Below are 18,787 nucleotides of genomic sequence, written 5' to 3'. Positions count from 1 at the left end.
ATCATTTACCACGAAACCACCCTGTAAGACAAAAATACTGTGATAGCCAAAAGGCATGTGTTTTCTTTGCTTATGCACAGAATTTAAGCTTTTCTAATTTAAATTGCATTATCTGTTAAAATGAAGTATTTCTAAACTATAACTGTGCAGTGTTGTTATAAAAAAAACTTTTCATACATTTTTGAGCTTGCAAGAGTGTTTTGGTTTTTGTTTCAAATGATTATTTTTGTCTACAAAAACTGGTTTCAAACATTATGGTTTTCAACTTCTAGATGATGGCATCAAGGAGTCATGGAGATTTGATGGTCCATTAGGGAGACATTTGACACCATAAGAGCTTTTAGAATTTTATTAGTACTCAATTCTATTAGCAATTTCAATCAAAATCTGTTCTGTGCCAAAATAGCATGAAGACACAATTTCTCCGCATAAATCTTGAAACAAATCTGTTGTATGTGTCTAGAAGTCTAAAGCCTACAGCCTATAAGTAACGTGTCAGCTGAATACCTCCCTGTCAGAGAAGCAAAGGAACAATTCATCATCGCCAGACACGCTGCGTGATAAATTACTTTTCCTTTAAATTATCTAACAGAGTGGATGTTGGTTATGGGACCAAATGGTAAAGTCTCTCATTTTCATCTTTTTAATAAGCACCCATGTTTCACTTTGATTCTTCCAAGGTTTGAGATAAATGGTGGGTCTTGGAGCTAAGGTCGAAAAGGAAAATTGATTTCACGTACTTATCATATACAGTTATCATCAATATGAAATGGTAATCAACAAGGATAAAACTTTATGGCACTTGAAATAATCTGAAACTAGTTATCCTAACCTTGTATGATCATTGTGTAGATCTCATTTGGAATACTATGTGTTGGTTTGAGTACACTGCCTTCAAAAGGACAATGATGTATTGAAGCCAATTCAGAGATGAGTGACATGAATGAAGACTCTGGAATGTTACAAAGAGAGATTCTTTGGGCTACATCCACACATAGAAAAGATTGTACATCATGCTTGAGCTGTATTGGATAAATGCCTCTCTTTCATTCTCAAATAAAGACTTAACAATTGCCATTTAGGATGTAGGATAAGTTGATCAAAAATTTCATCCACAAAATAGTCAATTCACTTTACAGTATATTCTGTGAAGCTCTTTGAGACGTCCCAAAGATGCAATAAGGTGCTAAATCAAATGCAAGGATTATTATTATTAAAAGTTACCTGGTTGCTTCGCACTTTCATTGTCTACATTTTCTTCCACTGGAACAGTGTTACTGCTTTCATTCATGTTCACAGGAACAGTATCTGCAGATATCTCCTCACTGCTGCTCATCATTTCGCGATTGAAGTGCCTGGGTGCTGTATATAGTTCTTTTGGCTCACCTTCAATGTCAGATAGAACAATGCAGTCAGTCTGGCTTCTTCCTTCACTTTCTTTCTCTTCTGGATTTTTATCCTGAGCCAAACTGTTTTCTTTCTCATCACCTGGGTTAGAAAATGGGTCAGTTGAAACATTTCTTGATTTGTACAATTTCTTGATTACACAAACCACTGAGGAAACCCGATGATTTGTTTTAGCTGAATTAAATTGTTTAGATTCCACATTACTTGATAGTTTAATCTCAAATCCTATTTTTTTTTAAAGTATAGGTTTGTATGACATTTGTAAGCTGCACAAAATAGGGGCTTACCATCATCTCTGGGAACGTCACACATTTCACAGTAAGGCATTAAGGAATTATTGGCGTATGTACATGCACTGCAGTTCCACTTTTCATTTTCACATAGCTTCTTTGGCAGCTGTGCATCTTCCAGAAGCCTTTGAGTTCCTTGCACTCTGCGTGGGGATGGTTTCTTCCCACCCTCAGACATTCTCTTTTTCATTCTTGCCTCGTTTCGGACTAGCATGGATGAAGATTTAAACCGTTTAGTTTGTGGCTCAAAATCGGTTTCCAGTAACCTCTCGGCATCATTTATTTGGGATTTTGCTTCATCTATGTCCTTTTTACCAGGTTCTTTTCCACTCAGCTGTTCTTGTGGGTGCTGAATTGCTTTCGGGGAATCTGTTAATTCTTGTAGCTCAAACAAGTCAGAGGATTTGATGGATGCCAGCTTGTATGGAGTCCTCTTGCGTTTCTCTGCAGGATCACGTTTTGATGAAAAGAACGAGCGGATATCATGTTGTTTTTCTTTCTCAAACTGAACAAAGGCAATGTAATAACGTTAAAACAATACAAGATTCAATTAGGAACAAGAGCGCTCAACCATAACACAAATAAGTTCATGGAATTTAGTTTGTTAACTACTATATTTACATATTATACAGAGACATTTTCCAGTAGAAAGTAACAATGTTGCTATAATTGTTTTTGGTCAACTCGGCATCTGTCACATGTGAAAACCCATTGCCGTGCTTAAGATTAATCAAACCAGACAGTTATGCATACATATGCCTTGTACATATCAAAATGTTCCTGTGACTGGAACGGAATGTATACTCTCTCCCTAGAGGGACACACACCTGCTTTCCTAAAATCCCAGAAAGAATTAGGCACAAACTGGCAAAAGCCAAGGCCTAGTAGCCCCCTATGTGTGAGTTGGGGATCCCACTGGAGTTTAACCAGCTATAACCGCATAGTTTGTCATTAAGAGCACTGTCTGGAAAGCTCCTGCTGCAACAACCTACTCATCAGGGCTTTGGCTTGCATGATTAACAGGAGCCGAATGGAAAGACTCTCTGCCCCCATGAACTAGTTTGCCCCTCCTTCTGCCCACATCCCTACCAATTGAGCAACTGTTCCAAAAGTTGGAAATGCAGAGCTTGAGCAGGAACTGCTTACCACCATGCGCACCAATCAAAATGCACTCAATATATAAAAGTGTATTCATAATCTCACAATATTGGAGTGCTCGCCTCGCAAGCGAGAGTATCTGGATTGGATTCCCAGACAGGGCAAGCTTGATTGTTAGTTGATTGGCGGCGGATTGCTTTTCTGGAGGTAATAATCCCTTCAAAAAAATAAAAAATTTGGTCACTGAATCCACGACTGTTTTTGGGACACTGCTGTGTGCAATTGGCTGCCACGTTTCAACCACAAAATGTATAGTCAATTCACTTAAAAGTATATTCTATGAAGAGCTTTAAGACGTCCCGAAGACGTGATCAGGCGCTATATCAAATGCAAGAATTATTATTATTATTTCAGCTGCCAGCACGTGTCATCCCAAGCCTCAGAACATATTCATCTATTTGATTGACATCTTGCCTTCAATGTGGTGAGAGACCCATGCAGGACCCCTTACAACATCCCACTTTGGCGTTTGTGAGGTCCAGGTCTAATGCTGCATACCAGCTTACTTCCAATCTACTCTAGGTGCTCAGATGAGGGGCTTTGCCCATTATGAAGCTAGTCATGCCCATTGTGAAACTGCTTTCACCTCCAGGGAGCTGAGCAACCCTGTTCCTATCAGCAATATTCCAACCTATAACCACTTACAAAATTACATTTCATTTAGATAATGAAAATAAATTAGAACTTTTTGTTTTTAGCCTGTTGAAACTAGGAACACTTGCTGTTGTATGACTTTATATGATTCAGGCGAAGCTTGAATCCTGTTAAACAATTTACAAAACAGCTACTTAAATGTCAAGATCTACATTTTCACACCTTTGCAGAAGCTTTGTTATTAGTAACCGGGGAGTGAACAATTTCACGCTCACGACATCTTGGATCTAATGTGAATGTAGTTAGCATTGCAAGCTGTGATTCCAAGCTTTATGTGCAGACATAAGCAGGAAATGTTTCATGGCATTGTGCTTTAAACTCTGATTTTAATTAGACGTTTTAAAAGTGGCAATATATATTCATTCTACGCAAGATGAAGGTTGCATCCATAAGGCTAGTCAAGAACTAGGAATCACAGAAAAGAACAATCTGTAAACAGAGCTAACTGCCAATTCTAAATAGCTCAAAAATGGATTGCATTACAAATGCATTTGTTTGATAAACCAATCTTACTTGTGTGTTGTATAACCACCTAATTTACCCAGGACTTAGGAGGTTCAACTCTTTAGAACCTTCTCAGTACCATTTGCTTTAATGTGGCCTTTTGCAATGTATTGGATGCATGTGCATGGGTCTCTGTGTATGTAAGAATAGAATTAGGAGGGGTGGAGGCTCACGTGGAGTAGAAATATTGGCATGTATGAGTTGGGCTGAATGGACTGCTTCCATGCTGTAAAGTTCTATGTAATTCAATGTAAACAATATGCTATTTATTCTTACATGAGTGAAGAACATTTCATCCTGGCTCCCTTGCAGGTTATCATTTGGCACCCAGGCCATCGCAGCATTCAGGAAATCCCACTGCTCATTGTCTGCCTCCTCGATTTCCAAAGATTTCTTTGTCCCATTTAATGTGTTACTCGTAACACAAGTCTGCAATCAGAAAGTTACAGAATTCATCACTTCTCACTAACATGTTAATCTTTCCGTGTAAAGGAAACATAAAGTAAAATCGCTCAGTAGCTCAGGAGTAAAATATAATCAAACCTCGAAATAGGGTTAGTATGGATTAGACGATGTCAGAAAACATCTTCATAATACACCTGTATCATTGCTGCTTACATCATGGATTAGTGCCAGAGGCACACAAGAAAGAGGCCGGTGTGTGTTTGTATGTGTAGCTAGCAGACATCTTATCCACTGGATCATTAAAAACATAATAAATCTTCATCTTTAATTGCAGAACACATCTGTGACACCGGTACAATATTACACATAGCTCAAGCTGGGGCACGGTTGTTGCCTTGGTTACAATCAATTGACTGCACAGATCTGAGTAACTGGTTAAAGTTCCATATCCTTCATATAATAATCCTTACATTTGGTATTGCACTTTGTCATTGAAATATCTCAAAGTGATTCACAGGATTTATTGTAATGTGTAGTGACTGTATTTGTAAGTGAATGCTCCAGCCAATTCAAGCACAGCGATTTCCCATAAACAGCCATGAAACGAATGACCAATTTCATCTGGACAGATTGTTGACACAAGAGAGAAGCTCCCTTCTCTTTTCAAATAATGCCATGGGATCTTTAATGCCCATTTGAACAAGAATATGGGACCTTGTTTTAATGTCTCATCCAAAGGACAGCACTCCTGTACCCAGCATCACACCAGGTCAGCCTATCCCACAGAATGTACAAATAGTCCTTCAGAATGACAAATATAATTTATCTTAGGTAGTCAGCATGGAGATGGGCACAGAAAGTACGTATGTCTGCTCGGTGGGTACTAGCCTGCTTCACGATCCCCGCCCTGCTTGCTCCACCATCGAAGGTCAGCCCTTTAAGCCTTTCTGCATCCACCCTCTGGAACTCCATCCTGGAGCCCCTCCACCTCACCCCCCCCCTTGACCCCTTCAAGGCCCATCATAAAACCTTCCTCTTCAACCGCACCTGTGGTCATCTTCCCACCTCCACCCACCTTGACTTCCACACTTAACTCCAGCCCGCAGCTTAGATGCAAACCCGATTGTCCAGCGCCTTGGGACATCCTCCTCATGTGGAAGGCGCTATATAAATGCAAGTTGTTGTTGTTCAATTTGTGTGCTGTGTATTTCAGTCCATGCTCATATTTTGAAAAACATCAAGTATTAGAATGTTTTAAAGATGTTTACATCCACATATCTGTCAGTGAGACTGTACCTTGCGGTTTAGCATGCTCCACATGAATGTATCCATGGTTTCTTTGGCGACAAGGTAATGGATGTGGACTGAGCTGGATTGACCTATCCGGTGAGCTCTGTCTTCAGCCTGCACAAGATGACCAGGATCCCAGTATAACTCAGCAAACACAACATGTGTAGCAGCTGTAAAGGTTAAACCCTAAGGAGGAAGCATTTCTCTATTTATTCTTGTTCTGTTGCAAAAAATGATGGTGGTTAGTCATTAAATCCCCGAACAATTAAAATACAGCACCACTTAGTGTTTTGATAGAACATTTAAATGAAAGAAGAATATGCCAGCTGGTCGCATATTAAACCAAAGAACTTTCTGTTCAGACGAATCCAGATCAGGTGGATCACAGCCAGGTAGGTGTATACAGTAAATACAGTAAAGCTCCACTCTGTGCTAGCTGTGTGCGTAAAACTCCATCTCAGATGATTAATCATTTGTAAATGTTTCTTTTTCCACATCAGCATCAAGTAAGGCAAACAGGTTGTGCTGACTTTTGAGCATTTATGCGCTACTAGCATACTGCTAGAGACAGGCTGAAATACATTCAACTTTAGAGTTGGCAGAGAACGGAGGCATTTAATGGCATTAGCTGAGCTACATTCTAACCAAGGGCCCAGTTGACAGAATAGTGCTGGGTTACCTTTCCTTTCCCAAATGGCAATTATAGTAACTAAGGCAGAGATGAACTAATGGAAGCAAAATGCTAATAAAGTGGATTGTGTTGTTGGACCTTAAAGGCTGAGAGCTAATCTGATCTACATATTATGCATCTGGTGATTTTTCTACATTAAAAAATTGGGAAATAAAAGTAACCAAGATTGATCTTATATGTAAAAAAAATGTGCAGATAAAACAGAATCTAAACGTACAAGAAGGAAAACCGTGAAAGTGATAGAAATAAAGTTTGCCCTGGTCTCTGGAGAAATGTTGAGAAGTTAACAGGTTTAATGTGTTTTCTAACATATTTAATACTACGTGTAGTATCTATTTATTTAGCAAAAGTCACATATCTTCAAAACAATCTGTAGGTTTTGATAACTTTCCCAATAAAGTGCTCGTCATACCTGACCAGCAGCTTTGATACTGAGAATTGCTACGCGCTTGTCTGGATCATTCTGAAATTGATGGACAAGATGAATCCTTTCTGACGATGGGACGCTACCATCTATTCGGATGTACCCCACCTAAAAAAAATGGAAATTGCACAGGATTTCATATTTATCTACTGAAAATAAAAGTGTAATGCATCAGAACTGTAACATTGGACAGTAATCTGGTCCAACCTGAAACATTCTTGCGGTGTTGGGACATTATTGAAGATGTAAAACAATTTGATATACTGAGATGGGAGGAATAGATTAACATGTCTCAGTTTCTTGACAAAAAATAATTTCTGATTTCAGAATATACTCAGGTTTCTGCATGTTACTCAGAGTAACTCAGATGTTTCTAACACTCTGTTAAGGAATAGAAATAACAAACAGAATACTTTCTCATTAAAGTACTTTTTGTGCAGTGAATTTTTTAGGACCATTTTATAAGGTAGAATTTACTACAGATTTGACTGTACATTTGGTTAGCAAAAATACACACAGCCTGAAATAATTAAAGTATAAATCCATAAGACACTAAATTTCTGAATTACCTAGCTATAGCCCGCTAAGCAAAATCTATCCCAGCTGTCACAATACACAACACAGACAAACCGGACTAAAACTAAAATACATCATTTATAACATTTCTGATTTTACAATGAGGGGACGGTCTTCAACAAACATGAGGCTAAATATATAAACCTTTATGTAGAGGGTGGGGGCAGAGTGGCTGAAGTCCTGCCCACCAATGGTTGGGTGGGCGAAGCGGGAAATGTGAAGCAAGCTGGAGCCCACTGAGTGGAAGGAGCAGACTGCTTTTGTTGCAAAAGACCAAACTCAAGAAGCAAGTTATTGAAAATTTAAATTAAACCACCAGATTTAGTAATTACACTCAATGAGCAGCCATTGACAACATCCAAAAATCACATTTCAGGCATCAATGACTCCAGTAAGATTGTCGTTAACACTTATTTTCCAAACCATAACTTGTTCAAACCACAATTTCTACTGTTCTAAAAGGCAAGTTTATATTGAGGCAAGGGATAGATTAACTACAATTACACACACATAATAACATTTATATAGCGCCCTCCACACAAGGTAGAGTCTCAGAGTGCTTAACAGTGGTGGAGCCTGACTCCGAACTGGGGGGGGGGGGGAAGGTGGCCGTAAACACGGTCGTAGAGGAAAGTTTTCAGGCGGGACTTGAAAAAGGGGAGAGAGGGGGTAAGGCGGAGTGATTGAGGGAGAGTGTTCCAGAGTTTTGGGGCGCAGTGGCTGAAATCGCGACCTCCGATAGTGGGGCAGAGGGTGCGGGGGACGAGCAGGAGGCTGGTGCCAGTCGAATGGGAGGACCAAGCGGTGGATTGGGGAGTGAGGAGGTTGGAGAGATAGGGAGGTGCCAGGGAGTGAAGAGATTTGAACATGAGTGTGAGGACCTTGAAGCTGATCCTTCGGTGATGTGGAGCCTGGCCAGAACTGATGAGATGTGGGTACAGAGTTTGTTCCGGGTCAGTGTATGGGCAGCAGAGTTCTGAATGAGCTGGATCTTTTGAATGGTGCAGCTGACGAGACTGGCGAGGACGTACGAAGGTTTCAGCTGCATTTGGGGTAAGATACGGTCATACCTTACATATATATATGGTATATGTAATATGATCTTTCTAATTTTTTTTAGTTTGGCCTTCATATACAAGAAATTCTGATGTGCAGAAAGCCTTTTTCCCCCTCAATTCTTACCCTGAAGGAAGCAGATCTTAAGCTCAGAATGACATCTAATTTCCCTAATGGGTCTTGCCTTCCTGTCAGGGAGCAACATAAGGAGGTTCTGTATACTTTATTCTATTTCCTATATCTATTAAGTGATAGGTTAACCTATAATCTGGCTCCCATTTTTTTTAACTGACAAAAAACTATTTCTCACACAAAATATGAACATACTTTGGAAATTAATATAACACCAACAACAACAAAATTACACTTGTATAGCGCCTTTCACGTCGGGAGGATGTCCCAAGGTGCTGGACAGTCAGGGCCCCCAAAGCTGGGAGTCGGGATTGGGGAGGTTGGAGGGAGGGTGATCGAAACCACGGTCAAAGAGGAGGGTCTTGAGATGGGTCTTGAAGGAGGCAAGGGAGGGGGCGAGGCGGAGAGACTGCAGGATGGAGTTCCAGAGGGTAGGAGCAGAGTGGCTGAAGGCCCGCCCGCCAATAGTGGGGCGGGCGAGGCAGGGAATGTGAAGCAGGCCAGAGCCCCTGAGTGAAAGGAGTGGGCAGGTTGATAGGTCACAGAGGGGGAGCGAGGCCATGGACGGCTTTGAAGGTGAGGACAAGGATCTTGAACTGTGTCCTCTGTGTGATGGGAAGTCAGTGGAGTTGGGCGAGGATGGGGGTGATAGGGCCACAGAGCTTGGTGCGGGAGAGTACACTCACTGCAGAGTCTTGTATGATATGCAGCCTATGGAGGGAGAATTTGGGGAGGCCAAAAAGCAGGGAGTTTGCATAGTCAAGCCTGGATGTAATGAATGTGTGTATCGTCGGCCTGCGGTGTGAGACAGTGGCGGAGCCGGGCGGTGTTGCTGAGGTGGGGGAAGGCAGAGCGGGTCATGGGGAATGAAGAGATAATTCTTATAATAGAAAAGTTAGGAATCACTAGATTGAAACTTCAGCACCACGACATTTCATAAAACTTAAAATTTACTTTTAAGAGAGGAAGATCCAAAAATCAGTGAATTAGCTTCAGTTATGAATGAAGGATTAATAAAATGACAAGCTCGCTCAATGGTCCAAATGGTTCACTCTGGTTCTTATACAACATAATGATTGCTGATTTTCAGGTGGGATCAATCACTTGGATCATAGTGGATTGGAACTAAAATAGCATGCCTTTACAATGAAATCAGCAAAAATCTAGTTATAATTATATTATAGCTTTTTGTCATTGATTTAATTCAATTTTGCTTTAGGAAAAAATATCCTATGAACTATTTTTGTCACATTAAAACCCAAACTATTGGTTAAAAAGATGAAATTGCTTTAATAATTTTAATACCTTATTTTCTATGACTGCTTCCGTGCAAGCTTGGAGCATGCTCAAATGATAAGCAAACACTAAGAACTTCAGTTTTTCATTTTGCAGCATCATTTTAATGTAGTCTTTCACTGCTCCTGCCTAAAGAAAACATATGTAAAATTTATGATGATTTGCGCTATGCAGTTTTATAACATTATAAATCACGTGTTTCATGCTAGGATAACACCAACTACTCCCAATCCTGTTCATTCTAAATAGAGGTAAACTCTAGCCTTTGAAAAGCAAACTTTCACACATATAGCTGTTTGGATTTGGACTACTGAAATAGTACATCTGAATCTGTTTCACTTGTGTAGTCTGTAACAGAAACAAAACATCCAGATGGATCAGCATTAACAAAAGTTTCCTGATCCATATTCAAAACTCAATTGGAAAAAAAATGTGCTTCTTTCTGACTCTCACCGCATAAATTAATAAATGCGGGTAACTGAGTAATGCAACATAGTAATGTATGTTGTACTAATGGGCGGAGAAGCCAATGCTCTTATCCCTCAACAAACCGATAATCTTGAATGGGTTGTCAAATTCACTGGTGAGCAGAGGCAAAATTTCCAAGAGATGAAACAATGAGGTGGTAGAACAGGAATCGGTATCTGTAGTCATGTACTCTCACAATACATTCAGAATGAGGATCCAGAAGACTATATGGAGGAGAAAGCTGAATACAATTTTTTTCCAAAAAAACTTTAATCAACACCGATTTTCTCTGGTGTATATACCTTCCCTTTTCATTTTGTCAAAATAGCATTTCAAATCTTTGTGGCATTCTATAAAGTATTAAGATGGAGTGAGCATTTTTATAGAATGATAACTATTGCATATAACAAAATAATTGACAACAATTCACAAATGTCAGCAGTGCAGGAAAAGAGTTCAGTTTGAGGGTTTGTAATGAATGTTAGGATAAGGTGAAGTCATCAGTAAGGGAACTGCCCTTTTCTACTCCACATGGATATGAAGTAACAGTTCATGAAATGGATTTGGGGTTATTTCAGATCCTTATTGAAGTTCCCCTGAACTATAGTACTTAGAATCAAGTTAAAGGTCATTACTGAAATGCTTCTTGAAGAGTAATAACATGTCCCAGCAATGTCCCACAAACAGTCGTAGATTGAAAATGACCAATTTAATTATTGTTTTTGGTTTTTTGGAGGGATTATTATTAGGCGTGTGGAGTAAGGAAACTTGCCCAAGGTTTCGCCCTGCCTGGAATTGAACTCAGGTCTCTCACTTGCAAAGCGAGTGCTCTAACCACTGAGCTACAGGACTGTTGAAGTTTGTGAAGGAAGGTTGGGTAATGTCAGCATAGGGCTGTTCTCAAATTTTCCCATGGTGAATATTCATATCTAGGATCAAACATGAGTGAGGAGGAACCAGATGGTAGCTTGTGTCTGTAGAGCTTTGAGAGAGCGCAAGTCAGCACTTTCATGAGACAGGCAAGGAGAGTGTTGGGTATAAAGCCTGAAACAATCTGGAGTTCTCAGTTTCACAATTTGGTTTGTTGAAATAAGTACACAAAGGTTACAAGGCCCCCAATAATGAAAGACTGGATTTCACTAACAACTAGCATACAATATAATTGGGGGATTGACTCAACTGGAGGTAAGAGACCAAACTTTAATGCACATTGACACTCACTCTCAGGTATTCTCTGCATAGTGATTGGCAGATTTGGGTGTGTGAGAGCAAGAAAGAGCGAAAACAGACTGTGGTCCCTTTCTACGCTGCTCAAGTGCACTTTCTGACATGTTAAGAAATAGCATGAGTGTTAACTGTGAAAATGCACATAAACCAAAATGTACCATCCTCTACATTCAGATGATGAAAAATAGGAGAATTATAATTAAAATTAAAAGCGACAGCTTTAACATGTGCAAATAATATTGTAAAAAAAATTGAATGGAAAAAAAACCTGCTCAAGTTTTTTCTTTAAAAAAATCACACTACAACCAATCTCAGAAATTTCAAGAAAAATGGTTCACTCTGCAAATATTTATATCTTGTTTTCCCTTGAAAGTTAGGATTCCAAATATAGCATTATATTCTTAGCTAATCCAGTCAATCATTTAAACTCTGCATTTCATTTACATTGAAACAGTTTGTAAAATGACGAATTCTACAGTGCAATTAAGTGTTGATGGCAATACCTTTGCAATAGCAGTTTGTTTGTACATGTGAGTGATGAGCCCCATGACTTGTATAAAGGGGTTATCGGTCTCTGTAGAACACGAATGCAGCTTTCTCATTAATTTCTCCCACTCCTCGATGCTGGCATTCATTTCCTACGTGGGCAGAAAGAACAATGTTTTGAACAAAAAAGGGCAGAGCAATTAATGGATCTGTGATGCATGCCCCAATTTCTTGTACGAGAGCAGAGGGAAAAAGAGCAGGAAAATTCCCAGAGATATAAGACGGCTCCTGCAAAAACGTCAATGCTGTATAGGTCAGTCACATGGCCCATCCAATTATAGAAGCTTATGACAGGCTGGGGGCGAAGATGGAAATTCTTTACTCTGCCATCATAAATCAAGGACCTAGAATTTTTCAAGGAGAAATTGTGAAGTATTTAGAAAGTTAGAAAGTCCAGTCATATAACCAGGAAATACATTTGTGACACAGAATTTTAGATTAAGACAGTTTTAACCAAATGTAAGAGAAAAAAATAGGCTTTCAAGCAATTCAAATATCTAAGAAAGGTATTTTGAAGCGCTCCACTCAATTACCGACAACATATCTTTTGTCCACTTTGATGTTTCACAATATATCAATTTACAAGATAAGATAAATCAAGGATTTTACATACAACTGCTGAACCACAGAATATTCGTCATTATCTGTGTACATTTTTACGATTATTCATTCAATTTTCTAATTTTGCAGTTTACAAAATGGGTTATTTTATTACAGATAAGACTCTAGATGTTGTTGTTGTAGATAACTTTCTAATACACTAAACCAGAGACTGAGTTTAACTGAAATTTATTTTTTGTCTATAACCTTAAAATAATAGGGCATCTTAGATTTTTTTTATTGTTTAACTATTTCAAGTTTGCTATTTTTGAAATTTCCTTATTGAGAGCTTCTACATATTACTGTATTAAATGGGTTGTATACCATCTTAGAATAACTGACCGAAAGAATTTCTGATGCATCGTATTACAAATTGTACAATGAAGGAAAGAGGTCACAAAAAATTGGATAAAAATACATAACACAAATAATTTTCAGACGTAAAAGGGTTTCCTATATTGCTGTCCCTTCCCGTCACAAGGTGCAAATGTGGGCCATAAAGAATTCTATTCCACTTCTTCTTGATTCTATTTTTTCATAAATTTCATAACTCACGAGAATGGGGACCATATGACACGGAATAATCAAATCCCAGAAAAGTTAAAAATATATTTTTGATAAGGCATGCAGCAAATATTAAAAAAAATTGTTGCTTGATAGGGTTGTTAATGCAGTAGAGTAAAAGGGAAATTTAAATATAAAAACCATTACAAATTTAAGACACAACTGAGGAGAGGATTTAAGCAATGTATAGAAGATGGTGAAAATGATGAGAGATCTGTGTGACATAGCTCATCATTCTTTTTTAAAACTGAAATCCTTAACATTCGTGAGTAACCTAGAAAACATTTTTTTTTCTTGAGAAGAAAAATGAATGCACAATAATATAGATAATTCAACATGAAGATTCTGTTAAAGCCTGTATCATTATATAAAAACCTCACTTTAGAAGCATCTTTTCCCAAATCAAATGGAATTCGCTGTCGAACTTTGGGCGGTAGCTGTGTCAAAACTTCATCTTTCATTCGGCGGATCATTATTTTGCTCAAGCAGAGGTGAAGTTCATCTAAGTTGGAGGCTCCTTTACAATCCCACTGAGCTCTTTTGCCAAAATACCTGTCACAGCATTGGAGGTAAAATATCAAGTCAATTTTTCTCAAGCCTATTGTGGAAAAGATAAGTTGCAAAATATTACAGACCAATATGTTAATTCGATTTTTTTTATACAAAATTATGTTTTTAAAATAATGACTGCTGGACTTGTGAGACCCCTTCTTCTGCCAATCTGCTCGCCTCCTGGAGGTATTGACGCATGACGAGTATGGTTTCAGTGTTGGCTACCCTCTGGCACCTTGCCCCCGTCTCCGTTCTTTAACTGATCCTAATCATTGCTGCCAGGCTACTTGGACATAAATCATAGCCAAGCCCAACTCTGTTGCAGACATTGTTTACCCATATCCCTGCAGGAGGCTCTGGATAACAATCAAGAACCCTAACAAATGTTTAATCCCACGCCCAGAGGTGTTAAAGTAAATTCGGATGATTCCTATTCTTCTAGCTGAGGTTGGTTAATCAGCACCCACCTGTAATATAACTGGGAACCTGTTGAGATTTCTAACTAAGCATTACACCTTAATACTTGACCAATCAAGAGTGAGCTTCTGGACATGTTTGTAGGAAATAACTCGAAATTTAGCTTTATGATCAACCATATAACTGAAATCATATTAAAAGTATGACTGAATATCAGATATTCATGTGCTAATTTTCTCATCAAACTGTAAAGTTTAGTGATTGTGTATTTTGTATGTGAACGACACAGTCAATTTGTGCACAATTTTATTTATATCACAGATCTATTGTATTTGCAAAGAAATGTTGAAATGCTATGACCCTATTCAGAAAGAGAAATCCTGGCCAACAATTTTCCAGATAAATTGTATTTTCACTTCATGGCTACTGTAGCTCAGTGGTTAGAGCACTCGTCTCGCAAGGGAGAGACCTGGGTATGATTCCCGGCAGGGCGAAACGTTGGGCAAGTTTCCTTACTCCAAGCGCCTCTGTTTACGTAGCAGTAAGTTAGTCTGGTTGTTAGTCGATTGTCGCATCACTTTTCCGGGGGTAATAATTCCTTCAAAAAATAATAATAAATTGGTCACTCTATCCAAGACTGTTTGTGGGACACTGCTGTGTGTAATCGGCTTCCGCATTTTGCCCGCAAAATATAGTCAATTCACTTTACAGTATATTCTGTGAAGCGCTTTGAGTCATTTCGAAGACATGATAAGGCGCTATATCAAATGCAACGATTATTATTATTATTACTTGAGGTCTTGCCGTGTATAAATTAGTTTAGAAGCACTCTGAGCTGCTACCCTGCATGGAGGGTGCTATACAAGTGCAAGTTGTTGCTGTGTTTACCTACAAACAATAGTCACAACGTTTGGCTATAAAACGTTTCAATAAGGGCTAGGTCAAATTAAACCATTATTATAACATAGAAGTGCTTATCTTATCACAATATTGTCAACTCTCAATGTTTATGCAATATTGCAACATCACACTAGTTCACTCAGTGACAAATCAATTGATAATATTGGTTTATTCAGCAGACAGACATTAAGCACAACAGAAATTGACTGAATTTCAATTGATCCACTCCACTAACTCAGGTGATTCATTGTAGATTATAAATAATACCATCTATTGGCCACATCATTTAAAGTATAGGGATAGCAAATAACAAATAAATGAATTGCGCTGAACCTCAAGAAAATCTCTCTTTTGACTCTTAAGACTAATTCCATTTTCACCACATAGTTTGCAGTAGATTATTAGATTCTCTACATGTTCTGTGGAAAAAAACGGTTTTAGGTGAATTAATATTAGTTATATTTAGCATGGATTGCCTCTCTTACCTAACATGAGCATTGCAATATTTCTTCGAATACTCAGACCAAGTCCCAAATTTCCGTGGATACAAAGCGTCAATCTGCATGAAAAGCTATAGAAATATATAAAACGAAAATTAAAACCCTGAAAACAGCTAGACTTTCATATTTAATATCCTTCATATTACCACTGCTATGACTGAATGAATGTTTCAGTTCCAGAGATGCAAACCTATGTGAAGGGTGCCCTTAAATGCAAGTTGCTGTTGTATGCAATGTTTGAACTTGCTCTTCCTCCTCCCTACCCCTTCCCACCATGGTTCAATTAGTTAATGACAGCAGGATGCAACAATGGCCTCAGCAATCCTGTGTTAAACAGAAAAAAAGTAGCTAGGATTCTAATTTTTGATCACTGCAGGATGTGTAGTGGTGGTTCCAGGATGTTTCTATGTGCAAGATAATTGAGGACAAGATGAAGCTAATTTGCCCAAACATTTTCAGCCTTTTCAGTGGGAAGCATTTTGGACTTCAATTTCAGGAATCAAGAGTTCCAAATATTGGAAGCGACTTTATGGATTCTGATCTCCATGATATACTAAACGATGAGTACAATATAGCATTGTGGCATTTTAATTGATAAATTAATTATATTTTGATTCAAGCTAACTGCTGCTTTTTAAAAAAATGCACAGGTAGCATACCAATTAACTTTAAATAACTGCCTCTGAGATCGGAGAAATACAATATAGCAAATGCGTTGGCATTATTGTTAAAGTGCCTCAAGTCATCTTACCCTTGGGATCAAGTCATTTCTTATATGGGAAATGTTAAAAATAGCACAACTATCAGCACTGAAAAAAAATCTTACATGAAACAGAAGTGCTATGAAGGAATAAACAGGACATTAGTAGTCAGAGCAAGGTGATGTTGAAAATCCAGAATTCAAAATATAATAGATGATATCCTTAATATAACTTCTGCACAGATTTTTGCACTCACTGATTTCTTATCTACATCTACTCAATCAAAGATACCAAGTTACCTTTCTCTCTCTCTTCACATTCGTTCATTCACCTACTTAAGTACCTAAGTCATCTACCCAAATGAGAACACTGTCTCTCACAACAATGAGAACTGAACAACTGAAATCATGGAACACCTAAAAGGAGGAGGGGTGCATGGCATTGCTTTAAAATAAGCTGAATTTTGCCATCGTACTATGAGTTGAACACATCAAATCTAAAATACCCAAGTGAATAAAAAGTGTGACTTAAGTGACGTAAAATACGAAGTGCTCGTGTCTGGCTGCCTACCTTTACTATACAGGCAACTGAAGAGTCCAGAACAGGAAGGAGACATTTTAAAATGAGTATCTCGCACAAACACCTGACGCAACACAACTAGAATTGACTTCTTCATGCATTTGTTCTTAATGTCCTGTTCTTATTTCTACATCTTTGCAAAAATGAATGGGGAAAATGACTCAATTATAATGTTTTATATATTATTATTTTTTAAAGTCCCAGCATCGTGTAATCAAAGTCATTTATGCATATAAATCTCAGAAATAAAAGTTATTACCATGGTTGCATTGGGGGCAGAGACAGGTTTTTAATCAAGTAATCAAAAATTTAGCCTGAACTGTGATAAATAATGTTTTGATATTGGTTAGGGACAATTTTGTAAATTAGACTTTGTTAAAAATGGGTAGCTTGCTTTTCCTGTGGCTTGTAGAAACTACACATAAATCCCAGTGGCCAAATCAGTGGCTTTATATCGCCGAACATGTTGGAGATTGTTTTTTTTCAATATTTACAGATTAATGTTGTTACTGATATATTCCTTATGAAAATGTATTAAAAAAAATCAAATAAGTCTCAAAAATAAAATTTCTAGAAATAAAAATAAAATTAGCAAACTCACCTCTTCAGGGCGACCCAGTGCAGGAGTTCCAGTTAAGAGGACTGCTCGAGCGGCCTTTTGCACTATAGGTGCCAAGATGGTGCTTCGTGCTGCATTACGTGACTTCATGTAGTGGGATTCGTCAACGATAACAACTTGGAAATGCTGTTCACAGAGAGCATCTATTAACATGCGTGCATCTGTGGTTAAAAGGCCATAACCCAATATGGTGACCTTACTGGTTTGAATTCTCCTGTGGAAAATATAAACATAAATAACTGATACCTGGCACAATATAATAAGCTCTTTGCCTAACAACTAAGCTGTTGGAACACGAGTGTTATTTTTACACAAAAACACCTATATAATAAAGCACTACATTTGCACTACTTGGTACAAGTGGAGGAATTCTGTTCCCTATGCCATCAATTGTGGAACTAATTCGCTGCATTGGGAGTTGATAGCAACAATGTACATTTCCCAGAAAATGTTTTCTTTACTTCACTAAAAAAAGAGTTTTAATCATTATTGCATGGTATAAACCGGCAAATAATAATTTGACAATTGTTCCAGGTTAACCTTTCAATTCAAGTACCATTAAAAAGGTGTAGCATTTTTTAAAACTCAAACTTCACAGATTACCACGCCGGGGGGGGGGGGGGGGGGGGGGGGGGGGGGGGAGTAAGTGACTTTATGTTTTCAGGTCCTTCACATAATTTGGTTTTCATTGTCCCAAAGCAGATTGGCAGATTGTGTGGTTTACATGAGAAATCCTCAAGTGGGCATTTCATTAAATCCTCACTTTAATAAAGCAACTTGAAATCAGAGATCATCAATGTCAATGAACAAAACAACTGGTTTCATTTTTGGAGGAAAAAAGCGTGGATTTAAATTGGAAGTGTCGTAAAAGGCTTATGAATTCTGGTTGCAAATCTTTTTGGGACTCCAGGGTGCCAAACTAGAACTTTGCACGACCTTGGCAGCCATAAGAGTGAAATACAGTGAAAATTGATAGCTGTTAAAAGTTTTTCTAGGTATGGACTGCTTTAGAAGCACTCCAAAGCAGCCCCTCTCCACCAATACAATGGAGTCTACAGAATAAACATAGCTAACATCTGTGGGTTATATCATCAGATATCCCAGGAAGAGGAGAATCCAGAATAATGTAATAAAGAGATTATTCTTTTCTACAAACAGCTCAAAGGTTTATAGCTATAATTCCCTTCTATATATCTAGGGGTGTATTGTGAAGAGAAATGATTTTTCTGTC

General features: G+C 38.2%; 1 protein-coding gene across 5 annotated transcripts in view; it reads right to left on the bottom strand.

Moving 5' to 3' along the window:
• Nucleotides 1-18,787, bottom strand: part of zranb3 (zinc finger, RAN-binding domain containing 3) — a 47,749-nt gene that overhangs the window by 14,912 nt on the left and 14,050 nt on the right. For all 5 annotated transcript variants that reach the window (XM_042336538.1, XM_007896195.2, XM_007896198.2 and 2 more), the window contains 10 exons: nt 17,539-17,770; nt 15,643-15,728; nt 13,669-13,840; nt 12,082-12,216; nt 9,893-10,012; nt 6,812-6,931; nt 5,715-5,894; nt 4,290-4,442; nt 1,695-2,202; nt 1,225-1,488 (listed from right to left, as the gene is read on the bottom strand). In XM_042336538.1, coding sequence (XP_042192472.1) covers nt 1,225-1,488; nt 1,695-2,202; nt 4,290-4,442; nt 5,715-5,894; nt 6,812-6,931; nt 9,893-10,012; nt 12,082-12,216; nt 13,669-13,840; nt 15,643-15,728; nt 17,539-17,770 — 1,970 coding nt within the window. The remainder of the gene's footprint in view (nt 1-1,224; nt 1,489-1,694; nt 2,203-4,289; nt 4,443-5,714; nt 5,895-6,811; nt 6,932-9,892; nt 10,013-12,081; nt 12,217-13,668; nt 13,841-15,642; nt 15,729-17,538; nt 17,771-18,787) is intronic.

The sequence above is a fragment of the Callorhinchus milii genome, unplaced genomic scaffold, assembly GCF_018977255.1.
Source record: "Callorhinchus milii isolate IMCB2004 unplaced genomic scaffold, IMCB_Cmil_1.0 Scaffold6, whole genome shotgun sequence".
NCBI classification, from domain to species: domain Eukaryota; kingdom Metazoa; phylum Chordata; class Chondrichthyes; order Chimaeriformes; family Callorhinchidae; genus Callorhinchus; species Callorhinchus milii.
This window is presented reverse-complemented; position numbering and strand designations above follow the sequence as displayed.